The 24,618-nt window shown below is 38.8% G+C and overlaps 2 protein-coding genes across 2 annotated transcripts; one reads left to right on the top strand and one right to left on the bottom strand.

The window, feature by feature from the left end:
- Positions 1 to 176: 176 nt before the first annotated feature.
- On the top strand, positions 177 to 16,827 carry hpn (hepsin). Its single transcript, XM_044206645.1, has 13 exons — positions 177 to 376; positions 1,546 to 1,702; positions 8,684 to 8,791; positions 8,999 to 9,040; positions 9,835 to 9,964; positions 10,049 to 10,168; positions 10,370 to 10,410; positions 10,695 to 10,860; positions 11,175 to 11,365; positions 12,870 to 12,965; positions 13,314 to 13,456; positions 13,740 to 13,904; positions 14,442 to 16,827. Exons 2-13 carry the CDS (start codon positions 1,666 to 1,668, stop codon positions 14,484 to 14,486), a joined length of 1,284 nt encoding a protein of 427 aa, XP_044062580.1. The 5' UTR covers positions 177 to 376; positions 1,546 to 1,665; the 3' UTR covers positions 14,487 to 16,827.
- Positions 14,927 to 22,848, bottom strand: LOC122881014 (carcinoembryonic antigen-related cell adhesion molecule 6-like). The gene is made up of 10 exons (XM_044206644.1): positions 22,813 to 22,848; positions 22,667 to 22,719; positions 22,150 to 22,473; positions 21,834 to 22,058; positions 20,904 to 21,191; positions 20,624 to 20,702; positions 19,023 to 19,053; positions 18,462 to 18,626; positions 18,245 to 18,354; positions 14,927 to 17,265 (listed from the first exon to the last, which is right to left on the bottom strand). Exons 2-10 carry the CDS (start codon positions 22,704 to 22,706, stop codon positions 17,205 to 17,207), a joined length of 1,323 nt encoding a protein of 440 aa, XP_044062579.1. The 5' UTR covers positions 22,707 to 22,719; positions 22,813 to 22,848; the 3' UTR covers positions 14,927 to 17,204.
- Positions 22,849 to 24,618: the final 1,770 nt, after the last annotated feature.

Genomic DNA, 24,618 nt, shown 5'->3' with positions numbered 1-24,618 from the left:
GACGACCACACAAACCGACAAACTTCGGATAAACTTTCACTAACTTTGTTTCAGTTAGTCCACTCTTCCAAATGTGTCTCTCTTTTCTATTAGAAGCGGGCGCCGGTGGGTTTGGTTGATCGAAACGGTCGCTTTTCTACCTTTTTCCCCCCTCCTTCTATGTTTGAGGTCAGTAACCTGTGAAGAGAGCAAAAAAAAAGAAAAAAAGGTTTTACTGAAAACTGGGATTTATCTGTGGTGGCGTTTAAAAAGTATTGTCGCCTGTCGTCGAGGCAGAAGTTTTGTGTTTTCTTTTTCTATTTTTCAAAGCGAACAAAAAATAATATTTGTCACTAACGGAGAAGGCCGGGGCTCCACCTGTGGCAAGAAAAGACAGGTGAGTCACTTTCTGGAAGGCTACTTTAAGTTTATTTCAGCCCTGTGATTTTATGCTAACTCTGAAAACAAACCATTAGCTAGCTAGTAACCTTGCTGCAGGCGATAGGCTACTGCTAAAAACTAATAGTTAGCTGTTTGAAATTGAAAAATGTTCAGTAAAATAAAGTTACCATTTGTATCATTTGAATGATTTCAAGATTACAGTCTTTCTTGCTGAACCTGATGAACCTGTTTAACCATCTCAGATCTCTGCAGTCGAAATTAACCTAACAAAGTTACTAAAGTGATACAAATATCATAGCAACATTTTTATTTTATAGATTTTATAGGCCTATAAATACATCAACAATATAACAACAATAAAACTGTAAATTATTATTATTGTATAGTGATACAATAGAAACTTTAAATGAACTAACTATAGGCTGAAGATACACTTTAACTCCCTATAAGAATATGATTTTTCATTTGCTCCCAGTGGTCTCATATGACTTGTCCTCCTGTTTGCAGGGCGGTTAATACTGTAACTGGTTTAACCTTTGGTAATGGTTACTAAAGACAAAAGTCTTCTATATGTAGTGGCAGAAGAAGCTTGTTCACGTGGAAAATTAAGATATAATTATTAGGAAAAGCAGCTCAGTTAGAATACAAAGTCATGTCTCATATGGACTGACAAGTTCATTGTTAGTTTTCCCTCTTAGAAATTAGTTACACAGTTAGTTACACAAGGAGAACTTGTTAGTAGACCTGGCTATCTGGAGGAGTGGGCTCTTGACTGGGTGGGACTTGAGTGTAAATGCATGGCGCATGTGTGTGTGTGTGTGTGTGTGTGTGTGTGAGTGAGTGAGTGAGTGAGTGAGTGAGTGAGTGAACTAACTAAACACAAAGTGAAACAAACATGTGATATAACCTACTTGTATTTTAGAGCATATCAATCAAAAATATAAGTAATACTATTAGTTAAAGTGTAGTGAGTATGTGTAGTATTATGAATTAAGATTCTAGTTTGTGGCAAGACTAGTTAGTGCTCTCGCTTTATATAATGTATGTTTTTCAAACTTAATCTCATATATCTCTGTCTACCTGGCTATCTCTTTGATAAATGTTTATTGAAAAAAATGTAAGTATGACCTACAATATGATTGTTTGTCAATATTATCTTAACAGGCAAAAGTGACTACCAAGGGCGTAGACCACCTGCCCTGAGGAGTCAAGGAGAGAAAGAAGGAAGGAAGGAAGGAGACAGATCATTGTCTATTGTTGCCCTCTGCTTCATACTGTATACAGATGTATGCTGAGAAAGTTGTGACAGAGGGGAAGATGGGTGAGTGCACAGATCACATACACCGTTGCTCTTGCTCTCATTTGCCCCACCCCTCCCTACTCCTTCACACACACACACACACACACACACACACACACACACACACACACACACACACACACACAGATTAAAATGCTGTGCTGGCCAGTGGTTATGCTGCCTGTTTTCTGTATGTGGGACCAGACATCAGTCCACATGACAGTTAACCATTAACTGGTTTGTTTAAAGCTGGCTGACTGTCTCTCTGTTCACTGGGCTTATTTTTTTAAGGCTTGGAAAACATACACTTGTAATATTTTTTTCATCCAATAACAATGAGTCCTAACCCAAGTAGAAATGTGGTAGTGATGTTGATAAGTGGGACCAGAAATAACTGCCGTCTTTTACACTAAATTACACTTCATTGAAGCACATTATATAAACAAAATCCCATTATACAACCCTGTGTTGTAAAATGATCAATAAATCTATCTTGTATCTTGTACAGGATTAACAACACACTCTCCTGGCAGCCATTAACAAACAACTCACTGTACCCCCGTCACTGTCAATATGAAGCTCTCCTACCTTTTTCCAGCAAACACACTCCCATCAGCATTACTTAACGGGAAACCAGAGAATCCACATCTGTCCTCCTGTTACTCAGCGTCTGCTGTTTTGCAACTCCTAATCAGTTAACTGCTAATTATATGATGCTGTTATGGAAGTAAAGATAAGATTACTTGCTGTATTTTACTGTTGCTAGAAAGCACTCCTGTCAGTGTGAACTGTGAAGTCTATGCTTGTGATGTGTACAAATATGTGTTGCCCACTTACGTTTTCCTGTGGTATCTTGAAAGCCTGTGTCTGCCTTTTCGACTGGTGTTTAAAACTTTTTACAATCGTTCAAATCTTCCAACTTTGCAGAGACAACACCCTTTATATGTTTTTTTTACCCCGTAACGATGCTAGACAACAGTATAAGTACCTACCTTACATTGCAGGGATACAATGAAGTCTTTAGTTGAAAACTGACATCATCATCACATCTTCTGCTCTTCTCATCAACAGGTCTTCTTTGGCTATTGTGTCCTTCTTGTGCTTCTTGTGTTACTTTCTGTGTCTGAACGTGGTCAGCTAGACGTTTGGTTTTGTAGTTTCTGATGCCTGACTGAAGGGAGTCCACCCAGATGCAATGAATCAGGCTATGTCTTTGGTGTGTGTAATTACAAGATAAACACAGTCTAGCCAAGGAGTGGCACATATGGTGTGGCTTATTTTGTGTATGGCTGTGCTTAGATTAGGTGGAACATCATCTATTTTCAGAAACAAGCAGTGTTTACTTTAATTGTGCATTCTTATACACAATACATGTGTGAACAAGAAGAGAAACACAAATATGCACATTTACACGCAAGCACTCCTGTGGGCAGGGTATCTTTCTAATCAGGCTAATATTTACTGCACAGTATGATTGTGTTTATTTTTACTTTCCCGCTATGACAACCACTACACGTCTGAGTCATAGCTTCTGCTGTGTCTTCATCTGTGTGTGTGTGTGGTCTCCTTCTGCTTCTGCACTGTTGTCTTTGTTTCACCCCACTCTTACCACACCTAGGTTCACTTCAGTCTACTTAGGAAGGGGATATTCTTCAGTATCCATTTTGAAAACCCTTTAAGCCCCTTTTCCTATTTAAATTGGAGTGAATGTATGTTGAATTAAGCTCAGCCCTGTTTTTGATGGACCAGATACATAAAAATCTGATCTTCCTGTTTTGAAAGTAGTGTTGGAATCTGTTTCCCAAATTCCAAATATCAGTGCCTCTAAGAGGACAAAGGATAATACACCAGGACAAAGGATAATACAGTAGATGCTGACTATGCAGTTAGCTATTAAGATAGTACATGTACCCTGAGTTAGAATTATTTGTCAAGCTACTGTTTTCAAGGTCAAGAACAAACTTTCATGCGCAACTTTAAGCCAACATGGACGAGAAGTCATAAAGGTTGTCATGGAGATCCATCTCCATGACAACAGAACAAACTATCTGCCGCTGATGAAGACCGTGTGATACAGTTGGAAGCGCTGGATGGAAAAAAACTAGTAAATAGACAATTAGTTGGGATTGTTTTGTCAAATAAACCTATAAGACTAACCCAGAGAAACAGTCTTGTAGCCATGACTTCTCAGAAAACGTTTTCTGTTTATAAGCCCTTGGAAAGGCTTTTTCAAAGACAAACAGTTACAGTATATTAGTAACACTTTTTGGGGTAGGTCTTTAGATTACTAGATATTAGCTTGTTTAGAAAGTTCCTTCAGACAAAAGAAAATTAGATTTCAAGAAATACCTTATGTTGTGTAATTTGATAATCTTTAATTTCAGATGAACTATCATTTAGTAGAAAACTTGGCTGAATGAAAATTTTTCTTAATACAGAATGTGTTGTCTGTGCATTTTCATGTTTTTCTCTCAGTTTTGGTATGGGAAGTGTGTGGGCAGCCAGATATCTCATCTGCTACACAGCTGCTTCTTTTCACCCAACAGTGAGGCGCTACAGAGGAAGGGCGTAATGAGTGCAAAGTTAAGGGTATCCCTCCCAACATCTCAGAGAATGAGTAATGACACAGTAAACTTGTTCCATCGTGCTGCTTCTGGCTGGTCATGTGACTCATGGATGAGGATAGAAATAACCCAAAATAAAATATATGTATGTACAGTATGTCTGTGTGGATGGGTCACAAACAGTAAGAGCTGATTCATTCTTACCTCTCGTGCCAGCCTCATTTACCGCAGTGGCAACAAACTATCCGGTCTCCCTGTGGGAAAGCCGTAAATGTTGACTGCATTGTGAAATATTCCAGTAGAACAACAGCGAGCATTAATTAAGCTTAAGTAAGTTTGTTGTTTACGAGCTTGTTGAAAGTCTGACAAATATTTAATAGCATTGTGACACAGCATCTTAGAGAAACCTTTTTTATTAGATCATATGTTTTGATCAAGCTGCCAAATTGCAATACATTTTTTAAATGAATAGGCTGTAACGTCAACAGTCGTCTGACTCGTCAGAGAAACGTGTGGGACATTATACGTGAATGTTGTCATATATTAAATATAATTAGTAGAATTGTTTTACATAACCCAGACAGAGTTAATGTTATCAACATCTAATCCAGAATAAAACGTTAATCAACGTTTATAATACAATACATCACCCACTGTGGGTCAGTGCTTAAATAGTATGTGCCTGTTAGTTCACTTTTATAGTGAAATTATAGCTGTTTTAAAAATTAAAACATTTAAGTTTAAGTATGTTATACTATAAACTTAATCCACTCTTACAACTCTGTCTCACTATGGAGAACTCTGTTTGAATCTTTGAACATAATGCAAAAAGTTCTTTAGTATTTGTATTATAAAACAAGATATACAACATATGAAGTACACTCACAAGTGTCCACCAACTTTTACTATTGCAGTCTACTCGTCAGCACATAATACCACAGTGATTTCAAAAGAACCTGCCTCATAACACACACATGCAGACACACACACATACACACAGGAGAAGGTGGTCTCAGGTAGACATTGACACAATAGAGTGCTTGTTCTGTTCTGCAATGTGATTGTGACGAGTGCAGTGTTGGGGGGAAGAGAGCAGGAAATGATGAAGAAAATAGGAGTTTGGGAACAAGGGGGGTGGGCAGCATCAGTGTAGGTGTGTATGTGCTGGAGTTGAGGTGTGTGGAGGAAACGTTGAGGTATTTCCTGGAAAACAAAATCTGAAAGAATGTACCACGAGCCTGTAGTGTCCGCCTGATAATATGTCCAGTGACACTGATCAGATACTTAGTCTCTCTCTGACAATTTTACAACCCAAGGGACAATAACACCATTATCATGCTGACTGGATGTTTGGAGGTGAAGCCTGAGGATGGGAGGGGGAAGAGAGGACAGGTACAAAAGGGGAGGAGGAGCAGACATGAGGCACAAAGAGGGGAAGAGAGGAAGGAGAGAGATGGGTGTAGAGGGAGGCAAGGAAAGGTAGGGAAATTTCAGAGGAATGCAGTTAAGGTGCAGGTAGAGTTGGTCAGGGAGAGGTTGGAGTGTAGAGGGAGGGAGCAGATGTAAGGAGATAGCTGAGAAGGAGGTTAAGGTCACTGGATTAGCAGGTCTACACAGCTATCACGTTTCTTGATAACAACATAGAAATAGGACCAAGCAGTGTAAGTGGTTCTGTGCAACACTGGTTCCTTGTCATTTCTTGAGTTGTTTACTTGCACAGATCAAGACACGAGACTCAGGAGTCTACATATAAGCTGAGGAAACTTTGAGTCTTTGAGTTGGTAAAAACTTGCTGATATGGGTACTATCCTGAAAAACTGTCCAGCAGCACAAAACACCTTCCCTATGAACATTTATATTTGATAGGCCTAATGTTACAATTCCATCAAAACATTTTAATGGAATTGTTTTTTATTTTGTTTACTTTTTTCAATTTTTTTCACAGAAAATGAGAAAGACAGCGATGTGAGAGAGGAGGGAAAAAGTTAATGGGAGACAGTGGCAGGAAGGAAACTAGGCATGTAGAATGTTTTCTCTGATTCGATAGGAAACACTCGTATACACTATCTCCAGTTGTTTCCTGGCACATTGATGGAAAGTATTATTATTACCACCCTGACTGTCTCAAGCAATGTAATGAGAAGTTATGGCTACAAGGCTGTTTCTCTGTGGCGAACCCTCTGGAACTCTTCTTTATGAGAGTGTTAGTCATATAGGTTTATTTGACAGAAATTCAATTTGTCACTCCAGCAGGTCTTTTTTACAGCAGACATTTTGACACAGGTGTAATTAATAACATATTGGCCAGGGCATGTGCATGCGTGTTCATTGTCACAGTTTAAATGTAGTAAGGTAATCGTTGATGATATTAGTGACGCCTGCTTTTCCTGCTAGTCAACATGCAAGTCAAACATTCGTGCTGTGTAAAATACCTGTAACAATGACTTGTCTACCACTGGTACAGGGAAAAATGATACATTTTAAAGGCTCTACACAGGTGTAAATAATACATTTAATTTTGGCTGAATTCCATTTAGCTGCTTCAGTTTCAGGCTCTTAGTATTGTGCATGCTGGCTTACTGTCACACTAGCCGTGTTTCCATAATGTATTTTAATGGGAATTTTGAAGTATCACATTAGAAAATGTTGATGGAAACGGCAAAAAATTTCCTCATATATGCATCAGAGTTTATATACGCTCTTTTGAGGTGATTTTTGCCTTTTTCGAAAAAGAGTTAATGCGCATAATGGCAGAGCAAGCAGATCAGAGAGGCTGCGGTGGAGATTACTCGAGTTGACAATAACTATGCTCTTTACTGTAAGTAAGTGCAACATAACCTCCGTGAGTAAAAAGCCAATACTTTATCGATATACCTGTTCAACAAGCCTAAACATGTCTGCGGTCTTTCATGTTTCACACAAGCACAGCGAGCTAGCTTGGCTAATAGTGAATTGTTACAAACAAGCTAAAACGAAGCTGTCTGTATGTAGTCTAACTGTTTAGCTTAGTTTGCCATGAAAATTCTTGTAAACTTACTGCTGGCTGAGACAAACCAGCCGAGGGAGGAGGACAGAGGACAGGAGGAGGGACGGATACTGACTGATGTTTAGACAGAATGAAGAACACAGACATCACTCAGTATTTTGACGTCAGGAATGTGATTTATTTTATTGACATTTTAGATTTGTTTCCAGTGAGATATTATTAGGTTTATAAAGTGACTTTGCTGTTGTAAACACTGTTGCTGCTCTAGAAACATTTAGTTATATTTAAAATATTCAATTCTAATCCTGTTATGAATTTATTCTTTTTTTAAATAATATGTTTTTTAAAAAGCAATTATTTAGTAATGAAAAAGAACCGATAATAGTGGTATCAATAACATCTTAACAAAACCCATCCCTACTCACGAGAAAATGGTGGTGGGTAAAGACAACATTTATTTTGATATTTTATCACTCACTCACAGTTAACGAGTCCATCTCTGGGGAGAAGGACGGGGGTGTTGTCATACCATTTTCGATATGTGTTTGTTGCTTTGCATCTGTTCTGATTCATTTACTTTATTTATAACGATTAAACATGACTTAATTAACAATTAACTTTAGTTATTGTTGTTATTTGATAACTGCTAATAAATAAAACTATTTGTATAGGGGCAAGTAAAAATTGACTTCGGCCAATTAAGAAATAGTTTAAAATAACCATACCGTACATCACATTTGATTACTTCTCTTATTTGGAACTTCCATACAAACAAAAACAACTCCTCCTGCTCTGTATTTACGATTTCACTCTCCTCCTCCATGTTTTCTTCTTTTCTGCGGCGGTTGGCAAACAAGCTTAGAGGTGCATTAAGTATTTTTGTGTGCATTGAAAAATATTTTTGTGGAGAGAGTCATTTATAAATCTGTGCATTCATTATTAGTGAGACTGATCTAACTCCATAGATAACAGGGGTAGAAAGGGACACACTGAGAACAACACTCGCATGCGGGTGCATACACATACTGTACGTGTACGTGGGACAGACATGGCACCATATGCTAGTTTGTTCTTGCTTTGTGGAGAAATGCTAGACTTTGGACTATTGATCCAATCAGTGTCATTTGTACTTTTCAGTCTGTGCCAGGAAATGTGCTGTATGCCCCTTCAAATTGGGACAGCGAGCTGTAACTGGTCATTTTGTTGATGTTTGTTGTAGGGTGGCTTAAGAGTCCAGAAAAAGAGCCCAAAATAAATACTAGCAGTCTGAACTTTTGCCATGTATTATTTTTCTTCAGCCACCTGATTTTGTTGGTATGTTAAGTAACGTTGAAGGCTTCAGTGCTGCTATATATGTGCACTGGCATGTATGCATTCATGTGTGTGTCTCTGTGACTGTCAAATGAGCGTATGAACACTCATGTATATGTGTGTGTGTGTGTGTGTCTGCAGGGAACAGGGGAATATCTCTGACCTGTGTGTTGACCCCCTGCCGTGTGATTGGCGTGTGTGTGATGCTGATGACCTTGGGAGCCATCGGAGCAGCCGTCTGGGCCGTAGGTCAGACCACATGCTTTCACACATACACATGGAGACACACATTTTTGTCCAACATATGATGACCATAATCTTGTTGTTTGTTGATTTCATGGTGTTTCTGTTTTGTAGTTCACTATCAAAAATCCGATGAACAAAAGTTTCATTATTTGCTATCATACATATCATTGAGTTAACAAATGCCTGTTGTTTTTTATAACCCTTCTGTAGTTACGTATTGCACAATGGAGGAAGACACAGGACTGTATGATGGTGAGTAAGAGACGACAGGGTGATGGTTTCAAATTCATGGAAGTAGTTATACCACATTTTAAGTACTGGTAGGCCTACAATAAACATCAGATGTCACTGTGACCTCAGACTAGTCTTATTGTCTACAGAAGAGCTGTAGATTTCGGATTATTATATTAAGAAAGAAAATGCCACCTGAACTTTAATTACACATTTTTTACTACCATCAAGGAGGATACTGTATGTTTTTGGTCTTGTTTGAGTGTTAGCAGAAACAAAACAAAAACTTTACTCAGAAAGTTAGGCCATGGCCCAAGAAATAGTGATTCATTTTGGTGCGGATCCAGGATTTTCTTGACATTGACAGGGTAATACTGTAGTTACTTGAGTGAAAAAAAGAAATATATCTAATGACTGTCTTTTCTACAGTATATGCATTTGATGCGGATTCAGGTCCAGTTGCAGATTTTTTTAATGTGTATTATCAAAATAAAATAACAAAATTAAAACATTTAAGATATTTATAAACAAGATTCTACAGTAGATGAAACTGAAGTAGCTGCACTGCCAATTAGAACAGGCTCAACTCAGAGGTTTACAACAAGCAAGAGAAAGTTAGATTTGTGGTGTTTTCTAGGTCACATGTTGCTCAATAGGAGCAGGAAATAAACAGACAACTATCTCTGGGCTCATAAACCCCCCACAAACATCATCACAGTGAGAGAAGAAAATAGAAATATATGTTACAGGTAAGCAAAAGTGTGTGTGATTGTACCAAGCTTGTTTTAAAAGTACTCCCACATCATTCCCTGCAGTCCAGGTAAATTCTGCTGACCAACATCTCAGAGTCTTTGACTCCGCCCAGAGGAGGTGGCGTCAGGTGTGTTCCTCCTCAGCCAATGAGCTGCTAGCTAGCATCAGCTGTGAGGAAGTGGGTTTTGTCAGGTGAGATATTTTTACAATTACATCTCAATGATTTCATGCGGCATAGTATGATACAGGACTAAAGTGTGTGTGTGTTTGTTTTAGTGCGGTGAATTACTCAGTCACGTCAGTGCCAGAGGCCAGTGGAGATGGTGGGGAGTTCTTCTGTGTCAGACAGGAAGAGCTCAGCTACGGCAAGAAAATCAAAGACTCATTGTTCCCATGGTAACAAACACCTGTCTGTTTGATCCTGCACCTGTCTCACAGCAGTCTAACCTTCTACTACACTGTCCTCTCTGTTGCTCTTCCTGCCTTTTCTGTCACTTGTCTACTCGGTTAACATAGAGAAAGCTGAACAGTAACTTAGTTTGGATGATTTCTTTTCCTCTGCCAGGCTGTTACTAACTCTGTCTGTCTTTGTTTCAGTGACTGCGAGAGCAGGGAGGTTCTCACACTGTTGTGCCAAGGTAAGATGTGAGCTCAGATCTGCATTCATTCTGTCTGACACACTGGCACACTTTATACTCTGATACCTTACACCCACCTCTCATCTTTTTCCACTTGCTGGGCTTGTCATCCTCATCCTTTTTATTGCTCTGATTTTCTACTCTTTCACTCATTTTTGTCTCATCTGTCTTTGCTCTGTTTCTCCTGTCTATATATGTTTAATTCTTTCACCTACCATTTACACAGACAGTAAATTATTGTTCTCCCCCTCTGTCAATCGCTCTCTCCTCTCTGTCCTCGGCAGACTGTGGCAGGCGTAGTTTTGCAGCAGACCGTATAGTTGGTGGTGTGGATGCTAGGCAGGGCAGTTGGCCTTGGCAGGTCAGCTTGCAGTACGATGGAGTTCATCAGTGTGGAGGATCCATCATCTCAAACCGCTGGATTATCTCAGCAGCTCACTGCTTCCCTGAGTATGTAATCAAGCCTGAATTTATACAGATATCATATTTAATTTTTAAGCACATGATGGACAAATTGGATTATTTTTAAGATTCAGGGTCTACATAAATTGCCATACATAAAATGCATGCTGGCATTTTTAGGTATACTTAATTTTGTACTTGAGTGTACTACAAACTCAAAAACACAGTTAAAATGATGATTGAGACACAAGCAGAATCGTGTTAATTACTGTATACACGTTTGTGTTTGTGAAAAAGCTTAAAATGGATAAAACTCTTGCTAGACATCGTCGCTTCTTTCTTATTCACTCTTTCCATGCTAGACGGTATCGCTTCGTTAACCGCTGGCGTGTGCTGCTGGGGTCCATCTATAATAAGCCAGTCAACGCCAACGTGGCAGAGGTGAAGACCATCGTTTACCACAGCAGCTACCTGCCCTTTGTAGATGCTAACATTGATGACAACAGCAGGGATATCGCTGTTCTGGCCCTCACCCAGCCACTCGCTTTCAACGGTAGGGCACACAAGGGCATACACACATATTCATCAAATAGGAGACACACTCATCTACACACACCTGAGTATTTGATTGCATGATGACAATGATTAGAGATGAGGAAGAATGGCAAAGAAATGGAGTCAGAGAGCTACAGAGTCAGTCATTATGGTAATTTCCGGCTTTAGGTTTCCTGTTTCCCAGATTTCAGTCATCAGGACAAAAGTTATTTTATTCAACAAGATTATATTAGCACTGAACAGGATGGAACCACCTGTAACCACCTCCTTCAGTAAAATATCCACACTTTAATAATGAGAAAGGTATAGTAGTTCTTACAAGATTCATCAGCAGGCAAAAGGATGAGGAGAAATACGTGTGATTTACACTAGCATTAAAGGTTTGAGAGAGACAGAGGTTAGCTTTGTGTTACGGCGTATATCACCGCTCTGCACAAATTTTTAACAGTCCAGCAAATATAACTAAATCAACATACTTAATGGGTTGTAGGCAAATATTTCGAGGAAATTATAAATATCTAAATGCAAATATAACAAGACTGATCAAGAAGAGAAAACAAAATGATGACGCCCTGTGCAGAGATGGATGTAGAGGAACAAGGCAGTGGCTCAAGTTTGTGATATTGGGCTGTATAAAATAATAAATGTATAATGATTGATAACATGTCATATCTTGCTGTAGAAGAAACTTGTAGTAGAAACTCTAAAAGCAGTAGGTCAAGTCTGACATCTAGTGTTTGACATTCATAATTGCAACCAAAGCATGAAGTTCACTGGAGTGAAAATAAAACAAAGGATAGTTTAAGAATAAATCTCTGTACAATGCGCTGTTTCAATGTTGTTGCTAGACTAATAGAAAACATGTGGTTTATAGCCTTAAGCTCCTTCTTTCTTTTCTGTTTTTTTCTCATGTTGTGGATGATGAATTACCTGTTTCATACATATTTCGTTCATTAAATCACCCTCGACTTAGACAGCGTGGTCCAATAAGAATTGTTCTGTTTTACCCTGTGTACAGATGACAATAACAGCAATCATATTACATATCTTAAATGGGAGTGAGAACCACACAGGAGGTAACCTAAAAATAGACGTAAGTAAGTAGAAGTAATTAACTAAACTAACTACATCTACAGTTTCAGTTCATTAATACTGTATATGGTAAGAATGGTGAGTCTAGTCCGTCCCAGTCCCTCTCATTGAAGGCCATTGATCACTCCAGGCTTCAGTTTGCAATGACTGAATGCAAGAACGTAATAGGCTGGAACTCATGTATCTTCACTGTTACTTATCATGCTTAGAGTATGTAAGTGTTTGTTTCACTGATCAGGAACATTGTATTTCACCACTTCCACTGTCGCCCTGTCCTGACACATGTTGCAGTGGCTTCTTATGCGTTTTATTAGGAGTACATTTTGGATGATTGTGTGTGTGTGTTTGATGGTGAAGTATTAGTTTGTACATGTGTTTGCTTATATGTTAATACACATGTTTGTGTGTAGAATACATCCAGCCTATTTGCCTGCCAGCATACGGTCAAAGACTGATAGACGGACAGATGGGAACAGTAACAGGCTGGGGAAATGTAGGATACTATGGTGAGTCTACATTTCATTACAGCTGTACTGTAATACAGTGCAGAAAATTACATGTTGGATGATATTTTTTGCATTCCTTGACTTTTTTGCATTCCCATCCTCTTTTTGTTTTCCAGTAGTTGTTTTTTGGATTTAAACTTATCAATGTGCTCAATTTGCTATTATAACTAACAGCACTAGTGTACACTTTGATCTACATAAATACATAGAAATGTGAGAATGGAGTAATTGAGTCTTAACAATAGGACAGATAGCAACTGATACATATTGATCCATAAATGCTTCTTTTTAGATAAAACCCCTCCACAGTGTTGTTGTTTTTAACTGTTTGATATTTGTCACTTTCAGGTCATCTAGCAGATGTTCTCCAGGAAGCAAACGTCCCCATCATCAGTGACACTGTCTGTAACGCTCCTGATTACTATGACAATCAGATCACCACCAGTATGTTCTGTGCTGGTTATGAGAAAGGAGGCACTGATGCCTGTCAGGTCAGGGTGTGCCTGCGCTTATGCATTCTGATGCATAAAGGCTGTGTTTATGTGTTTGGCTTTCTAATTAGGGAACTGTATTCTCTGATATGTCCTTCTTTGCGTGTCTACTTTGTTTAATCTGATGTCTTTATGCCTATAATCTGAATGCCTGAATGTGTGCCCAGTGCATATACCAGGTTGTTTGATATGTTATTGCATTCCTATTTACTCGAATTTCTGAATATGCCTAAAATTGGTAGTTATAGTGTGTGTAAACTGCTATAATCCTCTGTGGTTTCAGGGAGACAGCGGCGGGCCTTTTGTGGCAGATGACTGTCTGTCTAAGACCACTCGGTATCGTCTGCTGGGGGTGGTGAGCTGGGGAACAGGCTGTGCCATGGCCAAGAAACCTGGCGTCTACACCAGAGTCTCCCGATTTCTGCCCTGGATATCTACGGCCATGAGGGTGACAGACTGGACACTTTTTATTTTATTGTATATTTAATGTATTACTGTATTTCTACTCACCACCAATGTATGGACATTGCCCACACTTCCACATACAAATACAAGCAGTCTGTGTTAATATTAAGGTTGTGAGGAATCTGTCCTTTGGACCACTGTGAAAACAGCACTCCACTTCCAAAACAGTCACTTTTGTACCATTCTCATTAACAAAAATATCATCTGGTGTATTAAGCTGTAACATTTTAAAAGCAAAGCATTTGGCATCAGAAAAATATTTGTATAAAGCATGGAAATTTCTCTCTCTCTCACACACACACACACAAAACATGTAATTGCCAAATTCAAGAAGCAAAATGTCTTAATAACGTGTTTTGCCGCCACCAAATGTGCAAACAATTATGCTCAGAGTTATGTAACTAATGTTACATACGTGCTTCAAGATTGGAGTTGAAGTTTTGTCATCTACATCTATAATTTCTTCTTGTAACATTACAGATGTGTTTTAACAATTTCTGCTCTCATCTCTCTCCTCCAGAACTATCACAACTCACCGGGGGTTCACAAAATGGCCCGGACATGAGATTCCTGCTCCCATGTTTCTACTTTTTCTACTCTTGGATGACAACAGAGCTCCTAGATGTCAACGGGGACTGTTCAACGGGGGGATGAAAGGCTGTGATGTTCCCCTCATATCATGGTTCTAGATTCCCCTTCTTACCCAAAACTTTTTATAGTGAGGATTTAACCATTTCCTGAACCTTCTCATTTAACCTTGTCAAATGTCCACGAATACCATACTCTTAATAGATACCCTGTATCTTTGCAGAGATACACAGACAGAGCTCTTTAAGAGACATGAAGTTTTAAACTCATCACCAAAGAGTTATTGGAGTTGACTAACTTTTTATTCTGAAGTTAAATATTGATAAATGGGCAAAAGTGAAATAACATTAGAATTACTATACTGTACTGGATTTAAGATGCCAGTTTTGTAAAATATAATAAGATTATTTTTCTGGGATAACTTTTTTTTCTCGTCTTACATTTTTTTGTTGCATTAAACTGCAATGTCACCAGAAGTCAAGTTAGACATAACCACTATAACTTATGAGCTAAAGAGCATTAAAAGTACTGTGTGGAGTTTTCAGAAAATCCTTGTTATTTATGTCACCGATGGCCATTAAATGAACTGCAGTCAACACAGCTGGACCGGGGCCGGGTCTGTCATTTTTCCAAACTAATACTTGTCTCATTTGTGGTCTGATGAACAGTAAATTCAGCAAATTCAGTGCCCCACATCGCTATAGCTATTTTAAGCTACTGTAGCTGTCATGGGTGGGTGCCAGTCGCTTGTTGACATTAGCGGACCCCATGTCTTAGCGGACCCCATTTCTAAGCTAACATTAGCTATTGTTGCACACTGTTGGCTTTGTAGAGGAGCTGAAGAGAGGCAAGGCACTCGAGAGCGCTCATAAACTTCACATCCATTGGATTTTTGTGGAAAAATGGTCCCAAGTCCTTTACATAGAAATCAGTGCACAGTTATAGGCAATTGCCAAAGTTGGGGAAGGTCTCATTTTTAAAGTTACGTTGCAATCTGTTCACACAGTGGCAATAAAAAGCGATTTATATATGTAAAAAACTCCACACAGTACCTTTAAGACTTGTAAAGGCTCAGGTTCATCTTAAGCATTCTAGATGCAATTGCAAGGATTCATACAATAAGAGTCTTACATTCCTTATGTGGAGGTTTTATCTTGTTCCACATGAGTCAGTGTCTTCAGTGTCGGACTTCCTGCAGCCAGTGTGCGCAGTAAGCCACAATGAGTCGATTTGTAATAAAGATCAGTAAAAAATCTTGTGCAAACTCAACTCTTTTAGTACTTTTACATTGTGCAACACTAAGACGCAGGCTTATACGCAGACAACTAATGATCTAAAATGTCAGTAATCTATGAGTAATGCTAATGAATAACTCAAACATTCCTTGGTGAGCTTTATTTAGTAAAATTACACATATCAAACTTTTCACATAGGAAGCATTCTTTCATCATTAAATTCTTACTTGTGTGAAACATGTCATGTCGTTATATGCAGTAGCCTGAGTTTTGTATTAAAAATAAATATTCATACAATGTCTGACTTTATCAAATTTCCACATGAATAGGTGAAGATAATGCTTACATTGAAATCAGTCATTTGTTGTTGTTTTGTAAATATTAGTCAGTGTCTTGTTTATGTAGATGTTTATTTGAGACATGTTACAGATGATGATTCATGATCCACAGATCTTAAAGTCAAGATTTCCAGATTTCAAATGCTAATGACATCACATTAACTGGCATGAGTGTGTACTCATCCAGTACCAAAGTGCAGTGTTATATACTAAAATTCCCTACAGTCATATTTAACATAGACCACAAAAAATATTTCATGTGCTACATTTCGGATTATTACTTACTTACTCGTACGGTTCAGATTACAGTGGCATCAGGACACAAAGAGGTCACTATACTACTGTATTTGTTTTACAAGACAATTAACTTACGCATTAAAAGAAGAGTGCTGCATCCTGCTGATGTCATGATCAAACACAAAATATGCTGTACAATATTTACAATACAGCCGTCAAGATACATGATCAAAAATGTAATGTAGAATAGTATTGTAGATATCACTGAATCTGTATCCTGCACTGGCCTAAATAAAGGATGGTATGTGAATACAACAAACTTTATGCAAAATAGATTTGAACCCTTTCTGGCACAGATTTTTAGCTCCTGACTAAACGATGTAATTTGCATTCATAACTACTCACCACCAGTTCCCCCTTTGAAATAAAATACATGTATGTACATTTTTAACAATTACGATGTGTAAATTGTCGCACTGAGTCTTGAAATAAAGCCTTAATTAAATAATTGCTTGTGTCTTAATATCACATTTATTTTCATAAATCTATAATATTAACTGTACAGACTGCAGTAAAGAATCCTAAACATAACAGAAAGAAATCTGATGTCTTTTCACAACAATCCTTTTAGTTAAAAATATTTAAGGTAAAATGAAATACCTACATTGTTATGACTGTACAAACTATAAAAAGTAAAAACCCTTACAAAAACACAGTAGTATAAAACTTGTGAAAACAGAATATTGCACATGCTCTAAGATCTCAGTGTAACCTTCCTGAGGGACTGAGCTTTGAACTTTCCATAACTATCTTTAGAGGAAGACAGCATAGGTTTCTTGATGATGATGAACCTGCACTCAAAGGAGTAAAAGGTTTCAATCAAACTCATCTGGATTTAGCCACTGTAGCGTAGATCACAGAGTCGTCATTCTCTCCTGCTTTGGACCTGAGGAGGAAATTATAGTATTTGTGAATATGACATGGTGATAGCAGCATTGATGCCTTACCCCACATACAGATGCTTCAGCCAAGCATTCTTTTTACTCATAAACTCTTTTTATTACTGCACTGAATTTCACTTTTGTTACAGGTAGGCTGTAGCTACTATTAAGGACACCGAGGTCTTGTCCTATGTAATAATATTTCTGGGAATTTGTGGGTTTTAATGACCTGACGAGAAGTTTACATTCTATGATCATACACATACGGCACATGCTGGGTTTTTAAGGTGGATTCTGATATTTTAAATTAGACTAGATATTTATACTTATCTTAGTAGTATCTTAAATGTTGGGAGATAAAAATGTACAAAAAAACACCATTGAAAAGTTAAATGAATAAATAACCAATTGTAGTTTAATTCTGAGCATTTTTTATATTTTTGATTTATGGTGTTTTCAGACTGAAGGTAAAGCAAATTCAATTTGATTCACAGGCAGTGCGATTGCATATAAAGTCAATGCAAAGATGCGAGTGATGGAAATGATGAAATCTGGTTGAATTGGGACATAGATCAATTAATAAACATTTGAGCAAAAAAATAAATAAATAATTGCACTAATCCCAAATGATTTCACTGAGACAAAGGGAAATGAGTTTTTCTGAGGCCAGTCAGTCAGTCTTCAGTGGGTTAGGTTATGGTAGGGAGGAATTTGCACTCATGACCTCAGTTATTGTAAACTCCTGTCTACAGCCCGAGTTATGAACAGAGAGAATATATGAGAATTATTAATTTTCCTCAGTGAAGGTCAAAGGTCCTGAAGTGTTCTTTTATCATATTCATGTATTATTTCGTAACTTGGTTATTTATTACTGTACAGTGACTAAAGGCTACACATACGAACTTGACTTGACCGTCAGTGCGTAATAAAGTGCAGTGACACTATAGTGCTGTGATCAGGTCAACGTTCGGACAGTGAACCTACGAGGAGTCCTGTGGGGCTCTGCTGGTATTTATGTCATGTGGAAGACTGGGGTTTCTGGGTTTGATGGTCACTGTTGAGTAGGTAACCTCATCTTCAGAAGATGTGGGAGCCTGAGGGGAGAGGAGAGGAGTCCATTTATTCAAAATCTGCATTGGACATTTGACTGTTGTGAGTGGAGATGTTATGTTGAACATTCATGTTTGTGCACCATATTTACATCATGTTCACGGCGCGAGTTCCTCTGTGAATGAGGAGTGATGTCAGTAACAGGTGGAGGAGAGGATGGCAACATGTGGATATTGACATAAATACTGTTTGACTGATCTTCAGTGGCTGAAGAGCTGGAGCCTCTCCCACTGTGCCTGAAGTGAAACACAGTCTGCTGGAGGCGACACAACAAAAGTCAGATTGGGTTTACTGTAAGTGCCCATTGGGAACTTGTAAGCACATGCTTTGGCTCAACTAAAGTTTCTGTTTTGGTATGTGAAAATAATGTGAAGTTTGGGTTAGAAAGAACAATTCATAATAGGAAACACCACAGGAAAACCAAAATGAGCTATTTCACTTAAATCATTGTTAGGGCTCTTGCTAAAGCACAGAGAATGAACATGTTATTAAAATGGTTTATATCCCCATTTTAAAGGGGGCTTTAAGTGCTACTAGATGTGCGCTTGAGAGGGAACTTTAAATTCCCCCAAATCCATCAACACTGACACTTAATCATTAGAGTTTAATCAGATTCATGAGTTATTTAATGACTTATATTAAATGTACTCACTTTTTTCTCTGCACAGGTCCTCTGTTTCCTGCTACCAAGACAACAAAAAACAAAATAAATCAATACATAAATATGAAGAAACATTAATGTTGCACCACTCAGAACAGAGCATTCTTAATTTTTGCTCAATCTTTGATGTTACATTTTAGAGAAGTTGTTCGGTAATAATGGGAAACCCAGCAGCTTGACACTTCTATAAACTGCTGCTCAGAACACACAGATCTTCACTGACCATCACTGTTTTTCACTGTGTTAGAGGTGAGCTGTAGAAAATGATTAGTGTATGGAAAAAAAAACAGCTTTTTCAGATGTTTCTTAACCCATCGTATTTCACAATAATATGTCTCTTTGCAAATGCAGTCAGTACAGAGAATACAGTACACAGTGTACAGTATGCAGAATTCTGTATATCTATAATGACATGATACTCACGAAACTGACATTAAAAGTTTCCCCCCTTACTTCAGATCATCATTCAATATATTAAAACAAAAAAGACAACTCAAATTTTAAAACATAATCAACATATTCAATATAACAATAAATCTGAGCCAATGGCATGTATAACTAGAATTACCCCCCTGCGGCTGTATGCCTCCACCAACCAGTCAAGTTGCACTTTACATCCATATCCAGACTCATAATATGTGTTATGAGTACTTGGAAGGAATTAAATAAAAAGCTATTAAGTGTATTTTTTGTTATATGGAAGGTATCGCTATATTGATGATACATATGTATGATTCCAGTGAATATACATTGTTGAACTGATTAATGAAGTATTATCATAGATGTAATTGGCTAAACAGGTACACAGGTACTTGATTACTATGTAAAGATGGATTCTTATAGAGCTACACAAAATGTGGTGCTTTTGTTTTCTCCTGGCATTTTTAGATGTGAAGCCTCTCTATGAGCTGTAGGTGAAACTCACTCACAGGATCACGATAAGCTAGGACCGCTCCAATACGTTGTTTGCAGTCATGTGATGCTCGAAATTCAGAATAAGGCAGGAAGTGAAAGGCAGAATGGACGAGATGGAGGAAAGCCCGTACTGCTAGTCCCAGTCCATATCATTCTTAAATTATGGCTAAAACCTATTTTGAGGTCACAATGACCTTTGAGTCAAAAGTGTCACCTATTCGTTGTTTGACCAACTGTGAAATATGGACATCAATTCTTATGGTCAAAAACGGGTTTTGTGAGGTCACAGTGACCTTGACCGTTGACCACCAAATTCTAATCAGTTCATCTGTGAGTCCAAGTGGACATTTGTGCCAAATTCCCTCAAGGCGTTCCTGAGATATCGTGTTCATGAGAACGGGACGGACGGACAACCCCAAAAACATAATGCCTCCGCGCCAGCGATGGCCGTGGCATAAAAACTGAGTAAGGGGTTAAAAGTGGCAACAGAATGGAAATTAAGATGGCACACATAGACACCATGACAACACTGGGTGAAACACATCCAAAAGGTTACACAACATGTGGAAAAGAGATGCAAAGATGATTCAAAGATGCACATATAAGTCAGCGGCTAACAGTAAAAATGACATGAGTCATTCAGTCACACTCACTCTTTCCATCATTCATTGACTCACCAGAACAAAAATTTAACTAACACAAGTGTCACAAAAAGTGAGACTCCAAGTCCAGCTAAGATTGGGAGGGACATGCCACCTGAGGACAAACACACTGTATGGTTAGATCACTGTTGGTACACTGGAAAATGAAGCACTTTTGCCATTTGCCACTTTAAATACAAAGTGAAGATGAAATATTCAGTTTTCTATAAGAACAAAGCAGCTGTAGTAGAAATCTAGGAATTTTTAGCAGTCCATGATTGTAAATAATTATTTTTGACAGTAAAGTGACACAAACCATGCTCCTCTTCCTTCATGGCTAGCAGCACCTCAGTTGAGTTGCTTTCCCCCAGTTGGTTCCTGGCCTGGCAGAGGTAGAGTCCAGTGTGGGACGCCTCCACAGAGGGGAGAGACAGCACCTGTCCTGAGCCCACCTGGAGCATGGAGCTGGAGCTGGGAGAAGCAGTCTTGTACCAGGTGTAGTTGTCTGCTGCAGGGTTAGCAGCACTGCTGCAGGTCAGATTCACGCTGCTGCCCTCAACAACATGTGGTGGGTCCATTGCAACAGAAATGTTCACTGGACGGTCTGAAAAAAGTAACAAACACTGCACATGTTATCAGTTTCCAAAATGAGAGAGAAATCATAAGTGCTCTCACAATAGTACTGCTGTATCAAAAAGATAATCTACTAGAGCAGTAGTTCCCAACCTGGGGTCCCTTGTGGGATAAATCTGAGAGGTTATACACAAATTTGCCTTTATTTTTGCTTTTTTCTTATGAAACTATCTAAGGTAGGAAAAAAAATCCTTTGGTTTAACTGCTCGCAAATAAGACCATACCCTGTGAGAAGGGGTTACAATTGTTTCATTTTAATGGGTCACTCAGCCAAAACATCAGAGTATTTTAATATATTGTGTCTTCATGTTCAGGTCTTTTTATTGTAACACAAGAGGAATTAATTTTGCAGCAAGGCAGCATAAAAACATGTCTAAATGCTACAAAAATTTAATGTAATCGTATAATTTCCATGTTTATTGAAGTAGACATCCAGGTGTTAACTGTGGTCAGTTGTTGACTTCACCTAATAAATCAACTATATAGACAAAAAGGAGATGTAAAGGAGACAGATTAAAAGGTGATTTAGGCTTCAAGACATAAGAAAATAGCATAAATTGAGATGTTGAGATGACTTTGAAATGTTTTGCGTAAATGTTAATCATGCATTTACATTGAACATTCAGAGCCACAGAGGCAGATCTGACTGTCTCTTGCCCCAACACGGCACAGTAGTACCTCCCAGCATCCTCTCTCCTCGCCTGGAAGACTGAATTTGGTACAGCTTGCCCATCTCTGAACCAGACTATGGCTGTAGGTGTAGGACAACCTGACACACAGATCAGCCTGACATTATCTCCCTCTGTCACAGTGTTCGGCTGTACAACAGTGGTCAGCTCTGATTCAGAAACAGAAGCAGAAACTGATTAATTTGACTAAAATGCATTTAATTAATGAGAAATGTACCTTTTCCATTCTTTTATCATTACCTTTTACTGACAATTGAGCAAATGTTTCATTTCTCCACTTGTGTGTAAAAACATATGCTCCATTGTCCGTGTATTGTACATCATTGATCTCCAGACTACAGTCATTCCGGTAGTTGCCCACATATCTAAAGTGGTCTGGGGGTGAAGGAAGGTTTGACAGGGGAAACAACCTCCACTGGTCAGATACACGCTGGGCTTTATACCAACCGACTGAAGTGACAATATGACCCAAAGGATAGTCATACTCGCACTTTATAACTACTGACGTCCCTTTCAAAGCACACTGATTTTTGAAAGTCATCCTCCAGTCTCCACACCAGACATCTTTGGGAAAAATAAAAAAGATGCAGTCAATTATGTTTAATTGTAGCTCTTTCCCCCACAGGATTTGGTAAATAACATCCAGAAAATACTCAAATTAGACTGTATGAAATGTAGTAATTGTATTTCAGTTCTAGGCAGAAGTTGTATGATTATTTGATTACAGTCACCACATTTCCCATACATGTTTCCTTACCTGGCATCATTACCAGAATGACCAGAATCAAACTTTGCATTATTAAAATCAACCTGCAACATCATGACACAGGACACAGATTAATATACTAATTTCAAAATAGAAACACATTGATACACACTGTGTACAAAGTCATTAGTACTCACCAACTAAAGCAAGCGGACTTATTGCTATGTACATTCCTGGAGGTGATTTTGTGGAGTGAAAAGCAGAAGTGGGCGGTTGTCCACTCTCTGCTTCCTCCCATCATATCGTCACACATTCAGAGCGCTGATTAAATAAAGTTAGTTAGAAAGCCTCACATACTACAGTCTGAATCTGAACACACACAGACATGAAAGGTATTTGGGATGTGAGGAAAAAAGACTGGTCATACACCATGCTATTGAGGCACAACAGGCAACACAGTACTGTGTATGCTCAGTATCTCAAAGCGCACAGCTGTTGCAAAGTGGCTACATGCACAAACTAAGGGTGGCGCTTCACTGGAGACTTTACTGACAATTTAGTCTCAGTTTCTCCTGCCATGGGTTTCCAAATGTCCCTTACTGGGTGTCTGTGGGACATGTTGAAAGTTCACAGACTGATGATGCATTAAACATTTTGTAGTGACGCTGTAGTCCCTCATTCGTCTAGGAGTGTTCTATCGTAGATGCCCAAAATTCTTCAAATTTTTACGATTTTGTAGTGACATGTGCCACTGCCAGTCAAAGAGAGTGATGGTGCAATGAAACACTCAGAGAGTGAGAGAATGAGAGAGATCATTTCAACTGATGGTTATTTAAAAGTAATTTTTAATCTGGCCAGGAAACAGAGGTCCATGCAGCTGGTGTCTCTTTGTCATTGCTAACATGATCTATGCTTGTCCACACGGTGGTGTTACTGGACTATGCAACTGATGTAGGTAATGCAAATCATTGGTGGTTTACAATAAGAAACTGCTGACTGAATACAACTGATTCACAAACACTACTTTTAAACAGGAGCATTCTTCCTGTTTTCATATCTTTCTCCATGGGATGTTTCTTTCTTTCGCATCATGTTTAATGTGTTGACTATGATGACCTCCAGATACTCCACATTCTACAGGTGTTTATCTGTGTAGGTCTCTACACTGTAACACCATAGCACAAGCCTGATGGTCCCAAATGAGCCTCCTTTCTCTTGCGCCCTCCTCACCTCTGCTCCATTCCTCTCCTCATCACTACCTGATATGAGGTGGCTGATAAAGAGAAAGAGATGGAGAAAAGAGGAGTAAAAACTGTAGAAATGGATTATTGTAACATCATGAGAAAGTACGTTTTTATTGTTGTCTTATAACTTTAGGCACCAAATATTTCCAGTGCAGCCACATAAAGAGAGGAAATGTCACAATAAGTAATGCTTTAGTAACTGATTGTGATGGTGAGTGATATGTAAAGCGAGAAAAAGATTGAGGTTTCAATATTGTGTTGTGACAACTGGAGGAAGTAGAATTCGTAGTCATTGTGTGCGGTTGTTTTTATTTTCAGGTTTGACCAGCAGGTTTATAGCCGTAAGATCATGTCTGTGGTGCAAGATACCGTGATTGAAAGATGGATCAAAAATGAAACCACCAATGTAGCTGTTATGGACAGATAGGCAGAAGACACCGATATGGAAACAGAGGGTTCAGAGGACCTCAGGTGGACGACCCAGGGACTGGCCTGGCGCGGAGCTGTGGACCATTGGGTGGACTACCCGGGGCCAGACAAAAAGTCTGCTCAAGGCGAAGGCGAACCCCTTAGAGGCCTGAGGCGAAGGCGGGAACCCTCTGGAGGCCGGCAAACCAGATCATGAGCCGGCGGCGGGACAGCCAGACAGGGAGCAGGCAACAGGACAGCTGGACAGGGAGCTGGTGATGGGAAGGTGTGATCCAGCCGGGAAAGGAGGCGACTGCGATCCAGCAGGGAGTCCGGGGCCAGGATGCTGTT

The sequence above is a fragment of the Siniperca chuatsi genome, linkage group LG9 (genome assembly GCF_020085105.1).
Source record: "Siniperca chuatsi isolate FFG_IHB_CAS linkage group LG9, ASM2008510v1, whole genome shotgun sequence".
In the NCBI taxonomy this organism is placed as follows: domain Eukaryota; kingdom Metazoa; phylum Chordata; class Actinopteri; order Centrarchiformes; family Sinipercidae; genus Siniperca; species Siniperca chuatsi.
This window is presented reverse-complemented; position numbering and strand designations above follow the sequence as displayed.